This window comes from Meleagris gallopavo, chromosome 16 (genome assembly GCF_000146605.3).
Source record: "Meleagris gallopavo isolate NT-WF06-2002-E0010 breed Aviagen turkey brand Nicholas breeding stock chromosome 16, Turkey_5.1, whole genome shotgun sequence".
NCBI lineage: Eukaryota > Metazoa > Chordata > Aves > Galliformes > Phasianidae > Meleagris > Meleagris gallopavo.
This window is the reverse complement of record NC_015026.2, coordinates 10371547-10395677: the sequence shown is the minus strand read 5'-3', so window position 1 is coordinate 10395677 and position 24131 is coordinate 10371547. Positions and strand designations below refer to the sequence as shown.

The 24131-nt window shown below is 41.0% G+C and overlaps 1 protein-coding gene across 2 annotated transcripts; it reads right to left on the bottom strand.

Moving 5' to 3' along the window:
* Nucleotides 1–8329: 8329 nt before the first annotated feature.
* Nucleotides 8330–24125, bottom strand: EIF3B (eukaryotic translation initiation factor 3 subunit B). 2 transcript variants are annotated; one of them, XM_031555875.1, is made up of 19 exons: nucleotides 24068–24125; nucleotides 20935–21127; nucleotides 20669–20788; nucleotides 20523–20580; nucleotides 19494–19622; nucleotides 18318–18475; nucleotides 17294–17425; nucleotides 17133–17199; nucleotides 16548–16594; nucleotides 15585–15795; nucleotides 14906–14978; nucleotides 14287–14409; nucleotides 13725–13803; nucleotides 12574–12712; nucleotides 11804–11929; nucleotides 11189–11266; nucleotides 10655–10763; nucleotides 9984–10101; nucleotides 8330–8882 (listed from the first exon to the last, which is right to left on the bottom strand). In XM_031555875.1, exons 3-18 carry the CDS (start codon nucleotides 20767–20769, stop codon nucleotides 9998–10000), a joined length of 1734 nt encoding a protein of 577 aa, XP_031411735.1. In that variant the 5' UTR covers nucleotides 20770–20788; nucleotides 20935–21127; nucleotides 24068–24125; the 3' UTR covers nucleotides 8330–8882; nucleotides 9984–9997. The 2 variants fall into 2 exon arrangements, with proteins under 2 accessions (XP_031411735.1, XP_031411734.1); XM_031555874.1 differs by lacking the exon at nucleotides 24068–24125 and having other exon boundaries at nucleotides 8330–8529; nucleotides 8856–8882; nucleotides 20935–21069.
* Nucleotides 24126–24131: the final 6 nt, after the last annotated feature.

The window sequence follows — 24131 nt, the reverse complement described above, 5'->3', positions numbered from 1 at the left end:
GCCCGGCCCGGAGCGCGATCCCAGCCGGATGGGGGTTCTGCCGTTCGGAGCCGCGGCCGGCCCTCAGCCCCTACGGGAGCGGGGCTCGGGCATCGCGGAACCGGCCATTTTCCTGCTGGTTTAGGGGGGAAACGGCGCGGCCTTTGGGGGGTCTGTCCCAGTAGTCGGGAGCAGGATGTAACTGGTGACACAGCACAGCCAAAGGCTGCTACTCGAAAAGCACAGGACGGTTTAAATTCCCTTTCCTACTCGTAGAGATCTAGAAAAGTCCTCAGAAGAGGAGCGGGAAGTGGCCGTGGGCTGCAGCCTCCACTCCAGCAGCTCTCAAAGCTGCAAACAGGACTTCCACATTCTGCTTCTGAGCTCCCAGCCCCTAAGCTTCACATTTCTTAACATCAGCTTAAAACGTAGGTTTTACAACCAGGGAAATGGGCGCGTCGCTCTGCCCCGTGCCCTTCACAGCAGCCGTGGCCAATGGTCCAACTCGTGACAGCCTCCCTGCAGAGATGCAGCCTCAAAGCAGTGCATCAGACTCCAGTCCTTGCTTTAAATAGCTCTGAACACTGCAACTTTTCATGGTGATTCAGCCCAAAGGTATGCAGTGGAGATGTATGCACTTGGAAAACTCCAGTTTCCCCTCACTTTCCCTCCTTCAGTGCTTGCAGGTCACGTGAGGTTTTGTAAATAGAGGGTTGGCTTAAGCCTTGTTGACCCAGGTTTGTTTTACAGACACACGGTGCTTATTTTATCTTTCTTTTTTTGTATCTTTGTTTATGTGAGAGTCCACCCAAAGAACAAGTTTTCCTGACCCCTGCTTTGTAGTTGCACCCCTTCCTACTTAATAAATAAAATTGCTTGCATTCTGATGCCCGTTCACATGCCTGTATTGCATCCCACCACAGGGGTTTGAAGCATTTTACAAATAAACATAATTTAAACTTCCTTGTCCCCGGAGCAAACTACCCCTCATCTTCCTGCCAGGTTGCAAAGCAGGAGGCACAGAGGGAGGGAGGCGATCCCAGTGTCACAGCAAGTCAGACAGAGCACGTAGGATTTTTTGCAAGTGCTGCACTGTAAAAACGAGTCTCGATCCACGTGAGGAATGTGTGAACCTACCTGAGAATGTCAGCTTTAGATGCTTCTTGGCAGACCCAGGAGAGCAGTCAGTTCTCTGTGCTCTGGCACGAAGTCATTGTTCAATGGAATGACCAGAACGACTTTATTTGAAACATATTTAAGAGCTGGAAAAAGAACAATTGAGAAGTCTGCTGGCTGGAGTTGTACGTTCCAAAGAGAAAAACCTCATTCCCCCTATTAACATCCAGGCTAGCTCTTATCGAGGTCTTCACGTATCACCACACTGCTTCTCCTGGCTGCAGTCAGACCTGAAATGTCAGACCTGAAATGCTTGCCACCTGGAAAAGAGCTTGCAGCAGTCTCTGGCTGCTCCCACAGCCCAGCATCTGCTCACCCAAAGAGCATTCCAGCAGTGCATCACACCTCTCAGCTCCACAGCAACGCACAGGAACGGCAGAGAAGAAAGGCAAAGATACTTTTTGGGCTTTTCCATTTGGATCTAATAGTCAGGGAACCTGCTGGATATGGCTGGCATCCACACATGTGCCCTGGGAAAAAGGTGGTTTGGGTTTCATCTTGTAGGAGGGCACTGCTGGGAAAATGAGATTTTCTTCTTCTCGCACTCTGTTAACACCTTGTTTGTCTTAAAGTGAAACTAATACCCAACGCACACGGAACAGAAGTAGGGTAGAAAAAGTCATATAGAAAACGTAAGTTCCCATTCCCCACTGCTTTTCAGCAACACAAGGCACAGAAGCTAAAATGCACACTAAGGCATGCTCCTCCTGAACCCGCTTCTGTGGGTATTGGTAGCAGGGGCCTCACACCTCGTCTGTTAGAGAGCTATTGTTGACTATTTCTGTTTCATTCCTTGCCAGATTCACTGACAAAAGAAACAATCCTCAGGGCAGAACAACCAATGTTTTAAAAGTTTTGCCCTGCCTCTCTCCTTAATGAAGTGTAATGAGCCATAGAGCAGAGCTCTGTGTCCAAACACAGCATCAGAGCCCACGATGACCCAAGCTATGGACTCTGTCACTGCTCTGAGAATCAGGATTTCACACAGCCAACACCACTCCTCAATATCAAAGCTCTTTTTCAGGGGCACGTTTGTGAAAATTATCACATTTTAATGTTGGGAAAGATGGCGAAAAGATCGTGTTGTCCCTGATCAAATTCTGGGAAATTCCCAGAAGGCAACACAGAGAGGCCAAGGGCCTTGTGTCCACAGGGAAAACACTGAGGGATCCACAAAGAGCGAAAATGCTATCATAGATCATTGCTCATCTTCCTTCACCTCATCTTCTCCTTTTATTTCTCCTTCCTGCACGACCCTCATTCTCTTCAGGACAAAGAATCCCTACTGAGGCATTCCCCATACGATGTCCTCCAAATCACTGCCTTCCATCCATCATTCCTGATGTTCTGCACCCCAGTCCATACCAGACTCCTCATCCTCTGCTTTTCCATTTATCCACCCTCTTGTCTTGTCCCTCATATTCCTCTTCTCATCCACCAACCTCACACTGCTTTCAACTCTCCTTCATTTGCTCTTCTTTTCCCACTTAGCATCACACACACAGCCTCCATTCTACATCTCCACTCCTGAAGTTTCCTTTCATCCTTTACATCCTACATTTCCACACTGCTTTTAAACACTAACCACTCCTCCCTCGTGACTTGTTTCCTCATTTCCTTGTCTCGAGCGTTTTGCTTGATAAACATAGCTCAGGGGTGTTCAAGATCCTTCAAAGGAGGTGCTGTCCAGGCTGATGTTTGCAATCATAAAGTGCTGCTGTTACCCTTAATGAATCCCGGGGAGATGGATACAGCTTTGCTGTGGTTAGAATGGAGGTGATGGGGACTGCTCAGGGCTGAGCCTCTGCAAGTCAGTCATGGGACTCTAGTGGATAATCCATTAGGAGTGAAGGACGTGCTGGTAAAAGACCATTCATTAGGCCCTCTTTCCATCAACAGCAAGATCAATAAGTAATTAACTTTCTACAATAGAAGAATTTTCGCAAGAAAATCACAGTTCCCACAAAAACACTGGCAGCTTCTCAATTCTGCCCACAACAGAAACCTTCAGTTTCTCTCCATCCTTTCTCCTCCTCATCATCCTCTGGAAAACACATCTGCCAGGCAGCAACAGCAGTAACTCAGCACCAAGGCCTGAGGTAAGGTTCATAAACAGAGCTGTAAAGAATCCACAAAATAACCAGGGCAGCAAAAAGTGCGCAGGGGATCTTTTTGATTTCCTAGGGGAGAGACGACTTACGACAGCACCATCACTCTCAGTTACAATTCCTGCTGCCCCAGTAACACCCAAATTTATTGGCCAATTTCAGCCAAACCTTACAGAAGGGATGAAAACACTCCCAGGCAGTGAGTTTAGAGGAAGGACTGGTACACTGACTGCATAGCAAAGCCCACACAAAACCCCAAAGGACCGTGCCAAGCGGGATAAAGATGACACAAATACTTTCTTTACTTTTGATTATTTCCTTGGACTCTGAACATGGAATGCTTTGTTTATTCTTTGTACCTGCTGAAGAAAGGAGTAAATTCCCTCTCTGACCTTATTCTTTCTATTGGAAGTACCAGCAGGGCTCCAAAAACATGTCTTATGAGGGTGCTACACTAAAATTTCCCATGAGAGAAAATGGATATATCTGAATTGCTTTTGAGAAGCAAGGCTGCATGCACAAAATACTAGCTTGAAAACTAGCAGCTGGTGCAAGATGCATGGGAAATGTTATTGAGTGAATGCAGGGCCCACGGCAACATTGCATCCAACTCATCCTCATGCAGGCAAGAGGGGCACAAGACCTCTAAGCTGATTCAGACAGAGGAACTCTGACAGAAAATAATTAAGTTCTTTGGGAGTAGAAGTGCCCAAGGTCACCTTCCAAAGCCTCTTCTGCAGAAGGACTGATAGAAATTTCTCCGTTGCTCAAGGACTGATTTGTCATTCCATTTGCAGCTCTTACCAGGGGAAAAAAAACAAGGGGGGGGGAAGGGGGGGTGGAGAGAAAGAAAAATGGAATTGCATCAAGTTACAGACTGGTTCCGTCTCTTCTCAGTCCCTTAGGATTTATTTTGGTATGTAATTATTACAGTATATAATTACAACGTAGAAGGGTATTCTTCCTCCTCCACTGACATGGCTCAGGAGGCATTCAAACCTTGAAGGAAGGGACCAAGAACCCTGAACCTTGTATCCAGAGCACCTCTCACTGCCTCTCAGATAAACAGGTCATCAGATAAACAATTAGAGCATAGATCAACCATCACTTGGACCTGCAAAATTACTGTGCTGGTGTGCCAAGCATGGCAAAGAGCTACGTGTCTGGGACACATACCCATAAGAAACATCAATACTTTGATCTCTCTCTTGATTTACTTGCATATCCTAACAAGTACCTCTAGTTCTGATCTGCAAGTTTTCAACTACTAGAACAAATTTATTCTTCTTTGGTTTTTACTCATCTATAAAAAACTGAAGCAACCCCAAAGTAGCAGAAGGGAAGCCCAGGTTTGTGCTCAGCAGCAGTGGGTGCCTGCCCAAGGACAAGCACAGCCCCACGCACATGAAGGCACGAAAGCCAGGGGCAGTGCCTGGCAAGGAGCTCAGCTGGTTTCTTCCAAAGTTTGGTCTGTGGCTCTTTCAGACCTCTTTGATTCAGCCCTTGCAATATCCAAGTTTTGCTCACACGTGCCAAAATACTTCTTTACCAGCTGCTTGACGGGCTGCTTTGATGTGGATTAAACAGCAATCTGGGGCTAGCACCTTGCTTTTAGAACACTGCTGGTGAGACATCAATCTTCTGCTACTGCACAGAAGCCTTAAAACACGACAAGGCATCAACAGAGCTGGTTTTGATTTAGGATCAATAAACAGATAAGAGCAGCTCTAAATAAGTTACTCTGGGAGTAAAAATAGCAGAGAACAAGATGCAAACCCAAAACACATCAAGAAATCTCAGTACTTCTGCCCAGTCAATTAATTCCCTTTCATAACATTAGTTGTGTTATTAAGGAAGACTCATTCTCATGGATGAAGTTTATTGACACTAAAAATGATTGTTTCTTTCCCAGATATCTATTAGAGAAAACAGATCTCAGGGCAGATGGTGCAAGTCTGAATAATCTGTATAAAAATAAAGCTATGGTTAATGACTAAAAAAAAAAAAAGACAATTCCCCTGTAAGGTGCTGAACAAAAAATACATTTGTAAGATAAGCCATAAGGAGGAAAGAGACAGAATCCTGCTCTCTGCCTCTGAGAGCTGCCATCATTTGAATACTGCATTTAAATGAAATATTGCAAAGTTAGCATATATTCAGAAAGGGTTCAAAGAAAGATCAGCTGAAACAAGATAGAAAATAATGAGATTTACATACGAAAAGAAGGCAAATAAAAAGAGCATAATAAAAATATGTGAACAGATGCAGTGATGTACGAAAGACAGGCCAAGAAGTTTTGCAATCCTTGTCTCTTAGAAGAAGGGCAAGAGCTGAAGGATGCAGAATCAGTGAAAGGAAGTGTGATTTGCTACATGTCACAGCAAGGCCAGGAGTTTTGCAGGATCTGAAAGCAAGCATTCGTAGGGGAACCAGCAGAGCTGAAGCGCATGCATAGCAGAGCCTCAGGGCTTATGTGTACCCAGTCTTACCCACAACACACACCAGCAACAGCAACCACTTCACCCTAGGCCTGACCCATTCATTGATCTTAGGGCCTTAAGCTCAGAGCCTGGAGAGTTTATAGCAGTTTATTAAGTTTAATCCAGTTAATTCTCCCCCACTTCTGCCTCTCACACAGTCAGACTCGCGCTGACTGACAAAGGCAGTGAGCCTCAGCAATGCCATTACTGCTGTCAGCAGGAGCCTCCAGAGGTCTGGGACTGCACTACCAGCAGCTGCAGAGCTGAGCGTGCCTCTGGGTTCAGCCAGGGTTCCCAAAACGCTGATCAAAGTTACCCATGACAAAGAAGAGAATTGCATTTCACTAAGTACCCATTTCATTTAATCCCAGGTAGCGATCATTATGAGCCTGTTGGAGCAGATCAGAGCAAGTTGGCCCTGAACTGTGCAGGTCCCAAGGGTTCAGCAAAAGCTGCTTGCATGGAATTCATTGCAGGGCTGGAGCAATTACAGAGCAGCAATTAACTGCCAGCTCAATCAGGCAGAATCAAAGCACTGCTTTGGCCCCAAATCACTTTGGAGGAACACATGAGCTGCACAGACCTGACTCCAAACCTGCGTGCCTGAAGAAGGGTCACCAGAGAAGACCACCAATGCAAAAATCCCACCTAAAAGCTGTTCTTGGAGTCTCAGCTGATAAGATTTGAAAAACTCTTTTCACCTTTCCATGTCTGTTTTCCTCTTCATAAAATACAGCAGCATCTCCTTAACAGCTCTCTAAAACACTGCACAATGCACATAAGTGATATCTTATCAGGAGAGCATGCAATTACTGAAACACTCGTTACACAGCTCCACCACTCACAGGCTATGAGTTTCTATAGCAACCAAATTCATTTCCACAAAAACAAGGTAAGCTACCTGTCAATTTAATGAGGGCTTTTGCAAGCAGCTCCACACCTAGAGCACTGAGTAGACAATCTGAATAGTTCAAACAGCAAAGTAACTTCTCTTTAGTGCATGTCTAAGAGCATAGGGTGGGCTCACTGCATTTTTGTAACTTCTGAGTCAGAGGAATGCAACAATTAACTTCAACTCATTACCTCCCTGAACACATTTGAATGCCACTAACTCCCATGGGCCCAACTATTTGATTGATTTACGATCAACATCTGTACCAAGGAATACTATAGAAGAGATGCTCATCAAAATAGTGTCAAAAATGACAGAATTACAGATGGAAGAGCCCTTAATTGCTGGTCAGGGCTTCTTGCCAGCTTCCAAAGCCTCTATCTCAAGGTGTTTTGTTGCTTTGTTTTTTTTAAATTATTATTTCCTCATTGATGATCCACACTTCAAAGAAGCACATCAGAAGGACTTAAAATTAGCATTATACTACTTCACTTTGAAAATGGCCAGTAGCTTATTAAAAATCCACTGCACGGAGGTAGGAGAAAACTCTTCAATTCTTAACTTAGAAAATGATTGAGAAGACAGCTCTTCACAACTAAAGGGTTTATCTAATAAAGATAATTGGTGTTAAAAATATCACGTCATTAATGGCGATGCTAAAAGTTCTGCACTGTTTTTGGCAGAAAGTACTTTATCCAGTCCAAATGAAAGATGAGCTTGGTGAGCACTGTAGATTTCAGTTTTATCTCAATAATGTACATATTGATTATGAATGAACAAATTCAGGAACTGGAAACTAAAACAGACTTTAGGGAAAAAATTCCGATAGCAGAAGAACGGCCTATTGGCACTTTAGGTCAATATCATTACTGAACAGTAACTCTGAAGAGTCTTCTGATGAAGGGAACACGAGTGTCAGCTGAGAGATTTGTGCATTCGTGATCACAGCAAGCTCACCTAAGGACAAAGAAAAGTGACTGGTAAAAATGTTAATGTCCCTTAGCTGCAGACAGCTGAGTAGGGGTACCCTTTGCAAGAAGCAGAATACTTGCTGCCTTCCACTTCAGATCCATCAGATAAAGCAGCATGTTAAGTGAGCTCAGGCACCCATGGGCTGACATTAGTCCTGGAAAGGGGACAGGTAAATATTCTCACTCTCCTCTACTCCTCAAAGGGAAAGCAGCAGGCCAGTGTCTTTCACTGCTCTGTTAATATACAGAAAATAATTTCTGCTCGTAGATACAAATACTGAAAAGTTGCTCCACCAACTGTAAGTGCACTTTTCCCCACTAAACAGGGAGAGCTTTAGAAATGAAGAAACATATGTAAGATGGAGCCTAAGGCACATGTATAAAGACTACTTCTCAGACAGGTTTTGGAATTCGCTAGCAAGTGAGACTATTCCAGGAGCTCTCAAGGCTCATATCCATTTCCAAATGGTTTAAGAAACCAATTTATTTTCTAGTCACTCCATTAATCTTGACAAATTAACCTGCTAATTATAATGAGTTGTAGTATCACTAAAAACACAAACAAAAAGCAAAACCACAGCAGCACAAAAACAGAATAGCCACGAGAAACTGAGAAAATACAATCCAAAGCAACTGTAAAGCAAATACAGCTAACACTCACATTAATCTGGGTATATTTGATCACTTAGGGAAAGATTCCCTATGAACAACACATAGTCAGACTGGTTTTAGTATTAGTCTGCCTTTATTTCCATATTCAGCTCTTTGAGGGAGACATCCTTTCACAATCTGAAAGGAGGAGGATACAGCCCACTGTAGTGCTGCTTCAGCACACTAAAACACATCATACGAAAAATGGATCTGTAGACTTTTCCCCAAACAAAGTGAACATCTGTCCATGCACTCGGGACATAAAAAGAGTCCTGAAACAGAAACATTGTGTGTAAGAGATGCGCGCTGATGAATCTCACTTCACTGGCAGAAAGTCAAAATGCCAGTTGGGAAGGACTGCACAGGAGTCAGGAAGTAAATACTGGTATTAGTGGATTTTAAAAGAAAAATGAACCCTAAAAAGGAATAAAAATTTAAAAGCAGTGCCTTTTCAGTATCTCACTGCAGCAGGCAGCAAGACTTAAAGGCACTACAGTGTGGCAGAATGGAGAAAATCTGGTGCGTCCACCCTTCCAGAGTGTAAGAATATGGATTAAAAATTCCAAAATTGATGTAGACTTTCTGAAAATGAACAAACCTCTTTTCAGCACAAGTTACGGTGGTGCTGCAAAAAGGAAAAAAGAAGAGATGAGTCAGTCACTGTGCTTTTTACAAACAACCCTACCACAGATGCTAGCTGGTGAAAGGCTACAAAGTACATACTTCACCTGTTCTTAAATTGATATTTAAATCCAGAAACTAAGCAGCTTCTCTCCCTCCCCCTTCCATAAAAAAATCTCCCATATATGGAACATAAATAAGCTAGATTCAAATAAATCTCTAAATATGAAGTCCACTAATTTCTCCTACAGGTACAAGAGATATACTGCTCCACATTTTATATTGACTCCTTAGATACCCAGGGGCTAACAGAGCTCTAGAGACAGCTGCAGAAGGCATGCTTTCAGCCTCCCCTTCCTTAAGGGAAGTCCTCAACAACAGAAAACCTGGATTACATTCCTGTGTCAGACCAGTAAACTTGCTTCTCCCTCCCAAGTACAACAATTTAAAACTCCTTAAAGAGAAAACATTTCCTACAGGAGCTGCTAGAACTAGCATCTGTTGTCAGCACACCAAGATACAATATGAATTCATGAAGTAGAACTTGGAAAATCATTGGATTAAATAAAAGTTCCAGCATCAAGCAGTGACAGTCAGACAAGAGAAAGTGCTGCTGCCAGATTTCTATCCATTTCTGGAAAATTACAGATTTAACATGGATATTTAAACACCTAGTCAGTTATGTTATAGTTAACTTACTGTTTAATCTAAAGCATATTATTTAAGCCCCACCCAATATCACCTAGCATGAAATTCTTACAAAAAGCAAATTTTAAAATCCTATATTAGAGTTCTGTCAGTAGGACAAACTGAAGAGCTTGCAATGAGCTCTGTTTAAAAGTTGACCCTAATCGTCACAGCAGTGATTACTCTGGAAAAAAAAGGACAGAGTATTCCACTCAGCTCATAAATCTGCTCAGCTCATAAATCTGACAGTCTGTGACTGTATTTAAGAAAACTTGTTTGTTCACTTCAGCCACACAAAGCAAACCAACTCAGAACAGCACGTGCATTCACGCAACAAGCAGACAACCTTCTGAAACAAATTAATTAATTTATACTGGCAGTTGACAATAAAGTTTCTCTTTTCTGAAAGCTGTCTTACCACAGTTTATTAGATTACTCTGGCTCTGCAAGTGTAATAATTTCTTCATTGATAAAAAATTCAACAGTCTCCTCCTCCCAGTCATCAACATTGCTGTCCAGCTCATCCGTGTCTACCCCTGGAATGGAGAAAGGATTAACACAATGCCTCAAACACAGCAACAAGACAATGATTCTATGCTCCTTCTAGGAACAGTTCTTAAAATAGCACTGAAATAAGAGGTATTTGTTGCTTTAAATCATAACAAGGTCATGCTAATCTAGGAGTTCCTGCTCCAGCAGGGGGATTGGACTAGATGATTTTTCGAGGTCCCTTCCAATCCCTGACATTCTGTGTAGTGTCATTAAATGACAAACAAGGCATTGGTGTCTCCCACCACAGAGCTTTTTGAGGACTTCTTTAGTTATACATAACATCCAAATCTATTATGCCAAGGTCAAACCAATGCTTGCCTTGAAGCACAAAGAAGCTATGTGAAGCACAGGCAGTCAAGTCTGGCAGCCAGCACTTCAGTTTTCTCCCATGCAAAAATCAAAATTCATTGCGATTTAAGAAAATAAAAATCAAGGACAAAACCTTCAGAAAAGGTTTGGCAGACAATAGAGAGGAAAAGAAAACAAGTTACCAGAACAGCTGCTATCTAACACCAAGTCTTTACAAGCACTGCTTACCTCCCCGAAGCTCTAAGCGCTCGTTCCTTTGCTCCATGTACAACTCTTGTGCCATCTTGCGGTACTTCCTGAATTCTTCCATCATCGTACGTCTCCTCTCCACCAGCTCCTACAGAGGCAAGAAGCTGTTAACTCTCATAACAATAGCATGGAAAACTTTTCTTCAACCCTTTCTACTGACTTAAAACCTTTTATGTAATGTAAAAGCTGCTTCGGTAAGGGTTTTTTTCTCCTGTTATTAAAGGCTTTTTTTTATTAGTTCAAAGAATGTCAAATACAACAAGTCACTAGGAATCCCAAACTTCCAATGCTTCTGCTTACTGAATTATCACCATTGCCTCTCCAGATTCATTACCACTTAACCTGAAAGTTGTGTGGCATCTGTGTGTGCTATCCAAAGGAAGCAAGTCTAAGCACCTGGATTAACATGATCACACATTTACTATAAAAGAGATCTAGCTTATATGATCATAAAAACAACATCATGCAGGTTAAAAGAGCTTCATTTATATTATATTTCAAAAATTGTCTTACTTTTGAAGCTTTGGACTGGCTCAGGCGATCCTTCTGCTCAAATATCTTTGAGTACTTCTTCAGATCCTTCTTAATTTGCTATAAAACAGAATTTTATTTCATCTAAGGTTGAAATCAGAATGCGATGATTGTGTCACTAGTCTAATAAGAATTTCTCTGGCAGTTTTGAGCATGCTTAGTGTATTTAAAAACTGCTTTTCTAAGCAATTCCCCTCCACTATTATTCTACTTGTTCTTCCTGGCTTACAGATAACAACATTTCTGTAAGCATTCAATTACATTGGTCTGGACAGGTAAATTCAGTTATGTTACTCTTCACATCCTTTCACTATACCACAACTGTAAGCACAGCTGGTGACAGTTTCTATTCCAAACATAAAAAACACTCAATATTTATTAGTCACTCCCACAGGTGAGGTCCACTATGGCAATATGGTTTTTCAAAAGCTCAGGGAGAAAGGCAATTCTACAGCTCTAACAGTTCAAGCCTCGTTCTCAAGAAAAGGAAGATAAATCCTCATTTTTATATATACACACACACACACACACACACACGTATATATACACACATACACACCAAACCCATGTCCAACAGGATTGAGTGCAACGCACTACCTTTATCTGATCCTCACTGAGCAAGGTAGCTGGTCGTGGTCTCCACAGAAGCTGACAGAACCTGTCCTTATTGTTCTTCTGAAGCAGACGTCCTTGGAAGGTCCATAACCAATATGCATTGTCCACCTGCAAGAATGGTGTAACATCTCATCAAGGCAAGCTGTAACTTAACACTCTCGTTCTCACTATATATCTCTTAAGGATTTTTTATTTATATATAATAAAAGTAGCATCATTAATCAAGGAAAATGACAAGCTCTTTTTGTTAGCATCTTCTTTGCACAAGCCAAATTCATCAGCAAAATAAAGTTCAATTGTTCCACTGAAGCCTTGCATGAAGTTATGTTCTGGATGCTCAAAGTTTATGACAGCAGAACCTTGCTTAATTTTAAAGTCTCACATTCTCTGTCTGCACAGAAGAGGATCACAGTGCAGTGGCTGGAACCATGTGAAAGTAATAACAGATGCAGTTATTCTATGCAGACCACACAGAGGACATCAAGTTCCACTAAAGATACATTAAGAGATATAATGAAAATTCAGAAAAAGGACACTCACTTTAGAACAGTGAATAGCTCAGCCAGAACTAGTTTTCAATAATCAGCAAAGCTTACAGCCCAAATAAATATTGATATTGACAAATTAATGTGTAAAACTATGGTGCAGGTTGTAAGTCATATGGTAAGTGACAGGTGTCCATTTTCTCTTCAGAACCAATAGCCCTCGCCAACATCTCCAGAAGGGGAAGGAAAAGATGAATGCACTGATACCTTATGGCTCCACCAAGATACAGAAGTCACAATGTATCTGCCTGTAGGATCCCATTCCACATCTGAAGCTGTATAGTGTTCAGCAATATTCATCATGGTGCAATCAGATGTATCAACAAATGCTAAGGCACCGTTCATGCTGCAAAGATAAAAATGACAGTTTTACGCATTAGCATAGCTCTTTTTTATTTTTTTTTTAAAAACAGGTTTCACATCTTTTCAGCAAGCAGCCAAGAAAGACTCAGCCCAGTAACTTGCATCTGTGGCTAGAAAATGTGATTAAATATAACCAAAAATCAACACAAGAAAAAAGACTTCCATTAGTATGTTCAAGGACCTTTAACCCATTTTACATTCGTTCCTAAAGTCACGATGAAGACATATTACAGCCAAGTTACAGCTGAAGTTTAACAACAGTATGCCAAGATATTTAAGAAACGAAGATAAGTTCAAAAATAGATTTCACAGATGAGCAGCATCACTTGTCTGAAACACACAAAGCCAAATACTGTCCAGCTGGTTAATAAAAGTCTTCACCTACTCTACAGTGAAGCTTTTCTGATACATATATAAGCAGTGTGTGTATACACATATGTACATAAGTAATACGGCTCTGTTTAAGAGCATTCTGAGAGCACTGCCCCTAAGAAGGCACAAGGCTATGACAACAACCTATTACAAGAGCCACATGGGTTAGTTCAGAGTCAGCCATTAAACACCAGTGTTTCAAATATCCACTCAGCTGTTGAAAAAATTATTCTTTGTTTTATGTGGCAGAAATACCAAGTCAAGGTTACTGTTTCATGAAAGAGCTTGGTTCTTTGTATCTTCATCTTCCCTTTGTTTTTACAAAATCCTATCAGAGTTACATAGTAATGCAACTGGACAGTTTCAATAAAGCAATGAAAACCCTTGTGAGCTTTAATAATGTCAAGTACCTAATAGACTCAAACTGTCAGATTTCCAGAGGTCAAAGTAACTCCTTTCCTTCGAAGACTCTCCAAGTCAGTAAGATTTTTTTGCCCACTTAAATATCAAAACTTTCATTTAAAACATTTGTGGAGATAGCAAATATTTTCTGATGAGGTCATCTAGCCCTTTTTTTCTCCTTTAACAGCAGTATGGTATTCAGTAACCCATGCAATGCTCACCTTCTGAGGCCAGCCAACACTACAAATTGACCTTGAGGACTCCAGAATATCGTGTTTGCCTGCTGTTTGTCAAACGTTTCTGGAAAGAAAGCAGGAATTCAGAAAATTACAATCCAATCCCATTGGTTAGATCATAAGCAGTAAATACATCCATTACTCAAAAGACATATCTGAACTCAGCAACGAAGTCTTTACAACAGTCCTTAGCTCTAGGCTTCTAAAGACAACACCCAGTAGCACAAAACATCCAAAGTCAGCAGAAAAAAGGGAGATCAGAAGATCCAATACCCATCTTGAAAAAATTTTACCTACTCAGTTAAGTCTGTGTTATTGCCTTGCACAAACATCCCAAGACCACATAATTGTTCCAGCTTGTAAGCCTTGTGTTCTCAGATACTGGACTGATTTAAAGTGGAAATAGTTTAGCTGTCACCAAAAACTTAGGTTTCTCAACTACATCAGGGATAGCACCTACTGCCACACTACCACAACCAGTCAGTTTGAGTTTGCTACACACAAAATGCTTAACATGTGCATTTCACTTATTTTTCCAGTTACTTACTGATGAGTTCTATTTTCCCATTGTTTTTAACGTGGTAAAAGGAAACTGAAATTCGTGGAGTTTCTCCATGCAACACAGCAAACTTGCTTCCATTTGGTTCCCAAGCAAAGGCTATGATGCTTTCTGTAAAAAAAATAGAGATCAAAGCTATGAAAAAAACCAAACAAACCTATAATAAAGAGCTTCAAATACAAGAAGCTATGAAAGAAAACCAAGATGTTGAAAAGGGAATCCAGAAGTTAAGCTCTGCCATAAGAAAAACTGCTTTTAAAAACAAAGGTTGATAAGGCAAGTGCAGGACCCTGGGGAAGTGTTCTGAAGACCCAACAGCTCCAAAGTATCTCATGCTAAAGACTATTTTCAGATAGTCAGGCCTTCATCTTTTCAAGCATTTTCAATCCTGTGGTTAAGTTAGCTACAAGCATGAATAGCAATGAAAGCACTGGCTTTCCACATCACATGAGAAGCCTTGCAACACGAATACCATAGTTCCTATCAAGAGTAAGTGCCCTAATTATCATCAACAAATGTTAGATGTTGATGGGAACCATGTAAGACACCGCATCCACCAAAAGAAAAGGCTAGGTAGAACAGTTAAGTATCAGAATGTTGGAATTACCTTTCATTTCCACCACATCCACAGGCACCTGTTTCTCTCTCATTCGGAATATTTCAAAGTTGGTCACTACTCCCTGCAAAGGCCAACATCAGCTCATTAATCAGTACAGGAGCGGACAAACAATTTTATTTTATTTTACTTATTTATTTATTTTAAATCATCAGGCATAGAAGGATGGCTACAAGATTGGCCCAAGAGAACTCAGGATGACAGTCAAAGGCTCAAGATTTTTTTCTTAACAAACAGATAAACAGTGCATGCCTCATTACTGAGCACACTCTAAATCCTTTTGTTCAGTTAAAGAATAACACAAGGATTGGATACAGTATTTTTTTTTCAGACTTAAATTAGGCTGAAGTAGATGAAACATATGGTAAATTCTGCAGCATAGCCTGCGGCTTCAACAACTGATTTTACAGAGAGCAGGGAAAGAGACCTAGCACTCACTTATCTAAAAAAAAACAAAAAACTCCACCATATCAGTAAATTCAAAGCAAATCCTGGATGCAAACACCCAGGACATTTGGCTCTCCACATGCTTCAAACTCAGCAGTCAAAGCTATTTTTATTTCTCCATTGTAGAATTTAAACTGGCTATGTTGAAAGACAATATTGAAAGAAAACGAAGCGTCAGCATGAAAGGAATCAAGTTTTATGAACGCAATCACAGTCTACGCACCTGTGTGCCTTTGGGAGTCCTGTCTACCTTCACACACAGGTAATCACCATTCTTCTGCCAGTGTAGTTTACAATCTACAACATTGAACAAATTCCGCACACGGATCTCTTGTCTGGCAGGCAGCTGCATTAAGGTCACTCTTGCTGGGATGTCTTTGTCCTCAGGCACCCAGAAAGCAATTATGTTACCACCTGGAGACCATGAGAAATCTCTACAGGAATGAAGTTAGACATATTCCATTTTAATTTTTAGGTAGGGATATTACAAGCAGAAACTATTTTCAGTGTTCTGAATGCTGCAGACAACTATATCAACTCTCAGTAAAAAGGCACATACAGATGAGGAATTCAAGAGTTTTCTACCTTACACATAACATGTTGTTAATTGCCTTTTAAACCTGCTGTATCACCAGTGTTATCAAAACAGTAAGATTCACTAAAAAGAAGGGTAGCATAAACCCAGACAATCTATGAAACATGATTAAACCAATCAGCGACTTTCCTATATGAAATTATGGAGAAGACAATCCTCCTGCACTAGAGTACACTGGATTTTATAACTGTTTTTTCCAAAAGGCACCTCAAAAACTCACATCTACTGTGCAGGCATGCACAAAACCAAAGCAGCTCCTTGCCAATAGGCAGCATACAGTGCACAGCACACCAGTCTTAAAAGATGTTACCTAAACTGCATACCAGTTTTGTTTGGTAGATGAGGAGCCAGGATGCCAAGTTAGACACTAGATTACACATTACTACAAAGATTTTTAAGTACAGATTGATGTACAGAGGTAAGAGCTTAAGTGGAAAGCTTTCTGCTTTTTTTTTTTTTGACAGTTTGTCTAGTTTGAACACTTCAGTATCAGGCTATTTGCCTGATCAGTATAAAATTCACTTCACTACTTAGAAGTCCCAGACATAAAGACAAAACAGAGTAGTTACTTTTAGAAAGGGATATACTCACCTTATCCCATTGATTTTCAAGCTTTTTTTGTCCAACAATCCCATAGACTAAAAGAAGAGAAAACTGTCAACTTTCAAGTAACATTCTTGCACATACATTAAGAGTAGAAGGCTTTTGTGTAAGAGCATAAACCAGGAAGCTGTGGACAGTGTTGAGAGATCCTTTATCCCCTATATTAACATAAGTATACCAGAGTAACCAGTAAGACTAATTCTATGTAATGACTTTTTAATGAGTAGCAGCCCATGCTATAACGAAAACATAACACAGACTAGATTATGCTGTGATTTATAATGTCTTTTGGGTATTCTGCAAACACCTGCCACTAAGGCCTGGATGGCATTGCACAACTTTGACTCTGTTAACTACTATATTGAGCTCTCCAGGCTTTCTAGAAGCACAGTAAGAACACTGCTGTCAGGCTCAGCTAGTTTTCTGATCCAGGAAAAATCAAGAGATGAGCAGATGGATTTCTTCCCTTTTAAGCCATAGAGTGCATTATTAAAACATAACTTTAAAACATATACCACGTGAAATGCTGACACTGTAAAGCAATAAATATCACACAGAAACAACACAACTTACAGGTGTTTCATAGATGCTGAGGGTATCTGAAGTCATTCGAGCAAAGAATTTCCCATCATGACTCCATCTAAGAAAATAAAAAAAGAAAATAAAGTAAGAGTTGCCTGCTCATTAAACAAAGTCTAGGGCTCCTTGCTCTCTAACACTGCTTTGCAACCTACTTAAAAATAGGCCAGTGAGCCGAGTTTTCACAGTGGAATCCTCGTTTCTTTTGCCCAGTCAGAATATCCCAGATGATAATAGCCTGAGGGTCATCCTGCGTGTCCATCAAAGGGCTGAAGGTCACTAAATATCTACAAAGGAAATAATGAATTTTACTAATAAAATTTGATTAATACGAGTACAAGCAGGCTTTCATCCAAATAATATTAAAATACAACACACTTCTAAACAGCACTTCCTCTAACAGGGTATTAGAGGAAGTCCTAGAGGTAAGGGAAAAGCTTCCAAGACATGGTAATTCCTAGCATCCCTTCAGCTGAAAAGCCTCTAGATTTACATGCAAGTTTTCTTGTACTGATCCTAAAAGGCGAAATTCCCCAGATATCTTATTACCTGCTATATTGTTTTGTGACCAGAACATCACTGACTTCAAATCAAATACAAACCCATAACCTGTGCCAACCAGAAATAAACGTACGCCAGACATCTCCATTTAAAGACAAATAATGTCTTTCAAGTACAAAGAACAAAATGTTACTGCTTCCAAGTATCTAACTTCAAAACTAGCAAATTAAGATGCACCTCAGTCCTAGAATGACTTAGAAATGATTCCCTAAAGAACTCTTAAATGCGAAAGAAAGCTTAAAGTATAAATTTCAATACTACAGATGTGAAAGATGCTTCTCAGCTAAATTTTCTCAGAGAACCTGAAGTCTGATACTACAGACCACCCCATCTAACCAAAGAGAAAAAAATACCATTCGCTCATATAATAACGACTACAACGAAGCCTGCCAATTCAAGTTTGTAGAACAGTAAACTCCAGATTGCCTTAAGTATATTCCCTGAAGTCAAGGCAAAGTTTGACAGAGTTATTCCAAAAAGGATCTGCGTACGAAAAGCAACGCTTCCAAAGGCAGAGGAGAACTAAAGACCTCAGTCACACAAGATCTGACAACACAGCACAGTGCACGCGCTTCAGGCTTCTGATCTCTTAACCCAAACCAAAGTCATACTCCATACCTCTCACAGGGCGAGAAGTCAATAAGCTGTACTCCTTGGTGACTAAACCTTTGAATCTGCTTGAACTTCTCTCCACCCCAAAGTGCGATGCCCCTCTGGTGGAATGTAGCCAGATAGGTACCCTTGGGAGACCAACGTACGTAGGTTTCTGTCCACCGCTGCAAGAAATGATTAAAAAATAATTTTAAAAAATGTATATAAAACAATCATTTGTGCTCAATAACTAAAGGGGAAGGACTCCACACGTGGCTAGTAACATCATATTTCACAAATCCACTTGCCCAGTTAAGATCTCAGAATGAGCGATGTTAAACCAGTTTAGCTTTAAGTTTCACACACAATTTACAGTATTCATTCTTCAGTTTCATCTTACTGAACTCCAAAAGTATTTACCAAGGACAGTAACAACCACTGTTGAGTAACAATTACAACAACCCAGCTGCTTAAGATTCTTTCGTGGACTGCAGCTCTGGCGAGAATATCTCCATTCTCAGGTAGTTTAGACTCCTCACACTTCTAACAACACTAAGTCAGAAAGGCACCAGCAACACAGATCATGGCCAGTACTACCCGTGTTGATGAGCAATACTGCTCCCCACACCAGAGACTGTTTCTTTCAACTGTAACACAGTGGTCGTTAAAGAAAATGTTTCTGGGCACCTGCAGCTCTTAGCAAGTCAGCTGGCATACAGCAGGCAGGCACACTAACTTATATTGTATTACCCATTTATATGGTATCACCAAACCAGCTAGTCTTCTTCAGCACCTCTGTGGTGAGCACAAAGGGAAAAAACAACCAGAAGCCACATGTTTAAGTACATACTCAGCACTAACAAACAGCATGCCTCAAACTCTGACTATGCATTTTCACTCAGACCTTCCTGAATCACCTATAGTGTACAAATGGCATACATATAATGTACTAATAAGCATCATGGACAGGTTAAATTAAAAGAAAAGGAAGACAGACAAGTTAACTCCACATTTGTTTTACCTATGCAGCTAAGGCTAATTCTAAAGGACATAATTTCACTGCTCGCCTTCTAAAGGAAGGAAAGAGAGAAAAAGTACTTCAGCAGGGGAAGATTTTCTTTTTTAATTGACAAGCCTGAAACGTTACAAAAAGAATACAACTGACAGTGTATCTGCAATGCACAGCACTTCAACGACACTCACTGCTCTGTCCTCAATTTGAACAGGCTCCTTGATATCATTCCAAAAAATGGAGGTCCGGTCTCCTGACTCAAAGATCACACTGTACTGATCTCTACAATCAGGATCTTCCAACCAGTAACGAAGATTCCCCTAAGAAAAACAAAAGATCATCAGCAAATCAAAGACCAGGAAGACAAGCAAATTGCTATCTATATGGCAGGTGGAAGTTTGTCTTCACATAGCATGCACCATTGGTGTTCTATCATTGCAAATAAGTTACTGAAGTGAAATTATGTAATCCAGACCCACTGGTTATTTGAGGCTGTAATGCTATAATGGGACAATAATAGCAGGGTGACAAAGTCTTTGGCTACGCTAAGTGAGAACAAGCCTGAACGAGCAGCCACCAATGCAGAAATGAAGGAAAAGATCTGCTTTCCTTTCCTCAGGTAGGCAGGACCTCCAGCAAAAGATGTCCTCACCTCCACTGCCATCCCTTAAATGAGATCTGAGAAGGGGTGGATCCTGGCTCCACCCCTTCCAGTCACTCAGGTCATTGCTTGCACCTGAGTCTCCTGGGTGGGCCCTGTCTTTCCACCAGGTGCTCCATCACTGCTTCAAGCCATGATTTAGCATTTCCACTACAGAGGCTGAAAGTGCACGTCATAAAAAGGTGGACCTTCAAGGTAGTTCAATAACATTTAACACATTTCACCCTAAGTAACACAAGGTTTTGTTTGTTTTAGAGGTTTTTTGTTGTTGCCATTTGGGGTTTTACTTATTTAACCATCCCTTCCTCAGAGTGCATTTTACAAAGCTAGTGGTAACAGGCACAGTTTAAGTTGCCCTCAAACATTTAAAAATATAATGACGCTTTCAAAATTCTATTTTTAAATAGGTTGCATCAGGTCACTGTTTATCCTAAGTTTCTAGGTGGAAGTCCAAGCAGAACCACTAACGTGAGAACACAGGAACTGGAGTATGCAATCAGCACTGTCCCTGTCATTAACTTCATAAATTGTTAGTATCCACTTTCCAAAAAACCCTTACCAAATCTTTAAATGGCTGTTTCTCAGGGATTTCCCACTCGTCACTGATCGTCATATACCTGAAAGAACAGATGGAGTGGTTATACTTAGTGCAGGTACTCTTGATTAGGATCCAGAAGACTATGAACTAGTGATAGTTGCACTCACTTGTCAAAGTCTGTGAAAAGATTGACTCTGAAAGTGTGCTGCTTATCCAGTTTGTATCCATCTGCATTCTTCACAGCATCCACTGCGTGAGATGGAGACATGTACTCCAGAAAGATGTACCTACAACGCAGGAATACAAGAGTATGTTCATTGGTCACTACATAATAGAATGAATACATTAAAAACAAAGTACTGATGTTAATATTGAAGGGTAAGTAAAAGCAGTGTTTCAAACCTAACCCCCAGCAGGTACTATCATGACTTACCCTTTTGTCTTCCCATCTGCTTCTGGATAAAATTCGTTTATAATTTTACCAAACTTGGAAAATATTTTGTGGATGACATTCTTGAGTTTCTCAAGTCGGTCTGGTCCAACCTGGGGAACGTTATCCACCACTATCACTGAATCAATTCCATCTGCTTCCTGCGGCTGGTCTTTCAGTACATCACCAAGTAATTCTGCAAACAAAAAGCAAAAATGAAGCACTGGCCTATATCATGAAAGAGAAAAACTGAAGGATAAAAATAACAGAGATACTAAAAGAAGGGAAAGACCTGAAATTCAGGAAACCGGTTCAATAACATTTAAGAAATCTGGTGGTCGGTGAAGCCTTCATCAGAGCAACAAAGTGAAGACAAGGCCCCCCAACAGCACTTGTTTGTTGAGATAAGATAGTCCTCCATTTCTTGACAAGCTTTAAGGAATTAACTCTTGAAATCTTAATGAAATGCATTGGAGACATCAACAGTCCTACTGTTAGTTTGTTTCAGGAGCTGGAATTGGCTCAAGAAGCTCTCAAAAACCAACAGAGCTGAACATGGTAACATTCACTACCCAATGACAGGTAGACTTACCCAGATCATAACCACATGGCTTTGACAGATCTAACACGTACCTCCCTTCCACACTACAACAGCTTTAGCACAATTCAAAACTATCTTCCATTTCAGAAGCTCTGCACATATTAGCATCACTATAATTATGGCAGAGAACTCAAGCTCATTCAAAACCTTTAATTAAACAAAATTAAGGTGTCTTAAGACACCACGAACCACATTAAGCAACTAATGAATACAAGCACATCTTTTGTACCTGTATATTCTTCAACCATACCAAAGCCCCCTCGCCTACCATTTTACACATTCATTAAGTACTTCTGGTGGGATGGTTTGTTCAGCCCCTGTGCTGTCAGCTTCAAACTTCTTCTCACCAGAGTAAAATTGCCAAAATCTTGCAACATAGTTGAAATCATACAGGCAAAGAAGGGAGAACGTTGAGAATGCCCGTAACCCAGCAGTTGTGGTTTTAATATCACACCAAGATTAAAGCAGCTGAAAGGCACACAGTATATCCCCTTTATCACACACAAAAGGAGGAGCCACAAAAACCATGCTCAATTAGCTTCAAGCAGTAGGCTTCTAGACACAGTTTACCTGTGGAATTCTCTACATATCTTACTTTAAGTCATATATCAAGTCAATTCCATTTAATTATTTTATATCCACAAACTTAACCCCGTTAGTAACACAGAATTTAAACACATTTGGGTTGTTCTCCCCTCAACTCTTTTCTACAAAGATGAAGGCTAACCCACTTTGAGCCAAAGACTCAGAAGAAAGGAAATAGCTGCAAATAAGTTAATTTCTAAGTACATATCATATCTCAGAGCATATTAAGATACACTGCCATTACCCAGCTAGCTAACAACACACATACACTGAAGCTGTGGACATGTAACCACCTGCCTGATAGCTAGGAGATGGGCAGGGAAGCACCTGTTATGCCTACAAAAACTCTAAGGAGCAAAAGAAGGACTTTCAAAAGCTGATATTATAGGAAAATAATGTCATTTTTTAGTTCTAGAATTCTTCACGTGTTTGATTTTCCCTGCATATAAAATGGAAGTGCATCCCACAAAGAACAGCAAGAATAACTCCATAAAATATTGTGGGGAAAAAAAGACAATTATTAGACTTCAATAATCACTTTTTCATAGCCACTCCCCACGAAAGGCTATAAAAGAAAGGAATGCTTGTATAGTTTAACACAGAAGTAGACAACATTCTATATTAAGTCAGAACTGTAACAGGCCAAACACATACCTACACTGTGCAACTCCTCTACCTTAAACTCAAAACTACAAACAAAGGAACCTTCAAAGAGCAAGCAGCTGGTTCAGCCAGCTCTTTTCCCACAGGCCAGAAGAGAGGGGTGTGGTGGGTACAGAGCTATCTTCAGCTGGCAGAATTTTAAGGACCTCTCTCATTATCTGAACTAAAGCTTCATTGCACTCGAGCGATGATCTGACACGTTCCTTCTGTGGAAGATGGAACAGCTGTTCTGCTGTGCCAACACCACTCTGGAAAAAAAACAACACAAGTCAAAGTAACACCTGAGATGACCCAATCTTAAAGCCAGTTTGACTCAAAATTGCTCTTGAACATGTAATTCTTATCACAAACATTGAAATAGCTTTGAATCAGTGACACTGGTGGCCTGGAATTGATTCTCCTGTGGAGTTATCAGGGTAAAGCAAAAGGAATAAGGTAGCCCAAGAAGTAGCACAGGCAGATGGGAAACCAGACCAGCAGGAGTGACTAAACTTAAACACTGTAATTCAGTCACTAACGCTGTATTATTCATACAGATGAAGAGTTAGTCAAATTAAATCAAAAGAATAAAACAGAAGACAGGAAACGTTCCCACTTCCTATCTACACACTGACATGAATGTGATAATCCCCCACACAGACAAAGCATCCAAAGCAAACGTTTCACCAGACAAGAATCCAGCGATAAACTTGCAGACACTTCTGCCAACGTGTCTCTAAGATATGCACATGTTCAAAGTGCTATACAGACTGCTAAGAATAACACGCTTTCTTAATTCAAAATACTTCTCCACTTATTTATTAACCTAAACATAGGACTGGAACACAAGAAAGCACAATTATCACCTGTGTTCCACCACCAATTCAAACCACCTGCTGACTTAGGAAGCAGTGCATGCTTTAAGATGCATTTTTTCGGTTCTGATACGTGTGACTATTACAGAGTCTACGCAGCATTTACGTCAGACTGGCACAACAGACAAGTGGATTTGCTACTCAAGAATTGACACGGTTGATCTTGAAAGATTTGTCCGAAACCGGCTGAAATACTGAAGCACCATTAGCGCCCTTACACCAGAGACAGCTGCTGCCCCAACGCCTTACGGGGCCAGACGACGGCTGGGTCATTGTATGACAGTCACTGCGCAGTTCTTCTCACAGGTCCCGAGTTGCTGCACACTCGCAGCTCACCGCCACGTTTCAGGAGTGCAGCCCGCACGGACACGGCGCAGCCGCCCCCCGTTCCCGCAGCGCCCGGCCCAGCCCGGCCCGCCGCCCCCGCCCGCACCTTCGTCGCTGATGTCGTCCACGAAGCCCTCGGGATCGCTGAAGGAAAGCTCGTCCTCGGGCTC

What these genes read in the sequence shown, in the direction of transcription:
- EIF3B (XM_031555875.1), bottom strand. Translation starts at nt 20,769, where the DNA reads ATGTCTCCATCTCACGCAGTGGATGCTGTGAAGAATGCAGATGGATAC. An exon ending in GACTTCTCGCCCTGTGAGAG is followed by an intron (nt 17,426 to 18,317) that starts GTATGGAGTATG and finishes TTTCCTTTGTAG; the next exon opens with ATATTTAGTGACCTTCAGCC. An exon ending in TCAGCATCTATGAAACACCT is followed by an intron (nt 16,595 to 17,132) that starts GTAAGTTGTGTT and finishes CTCTTCTTTTAG; the next exon opens with TCTATGGGATTGTTGGACAA.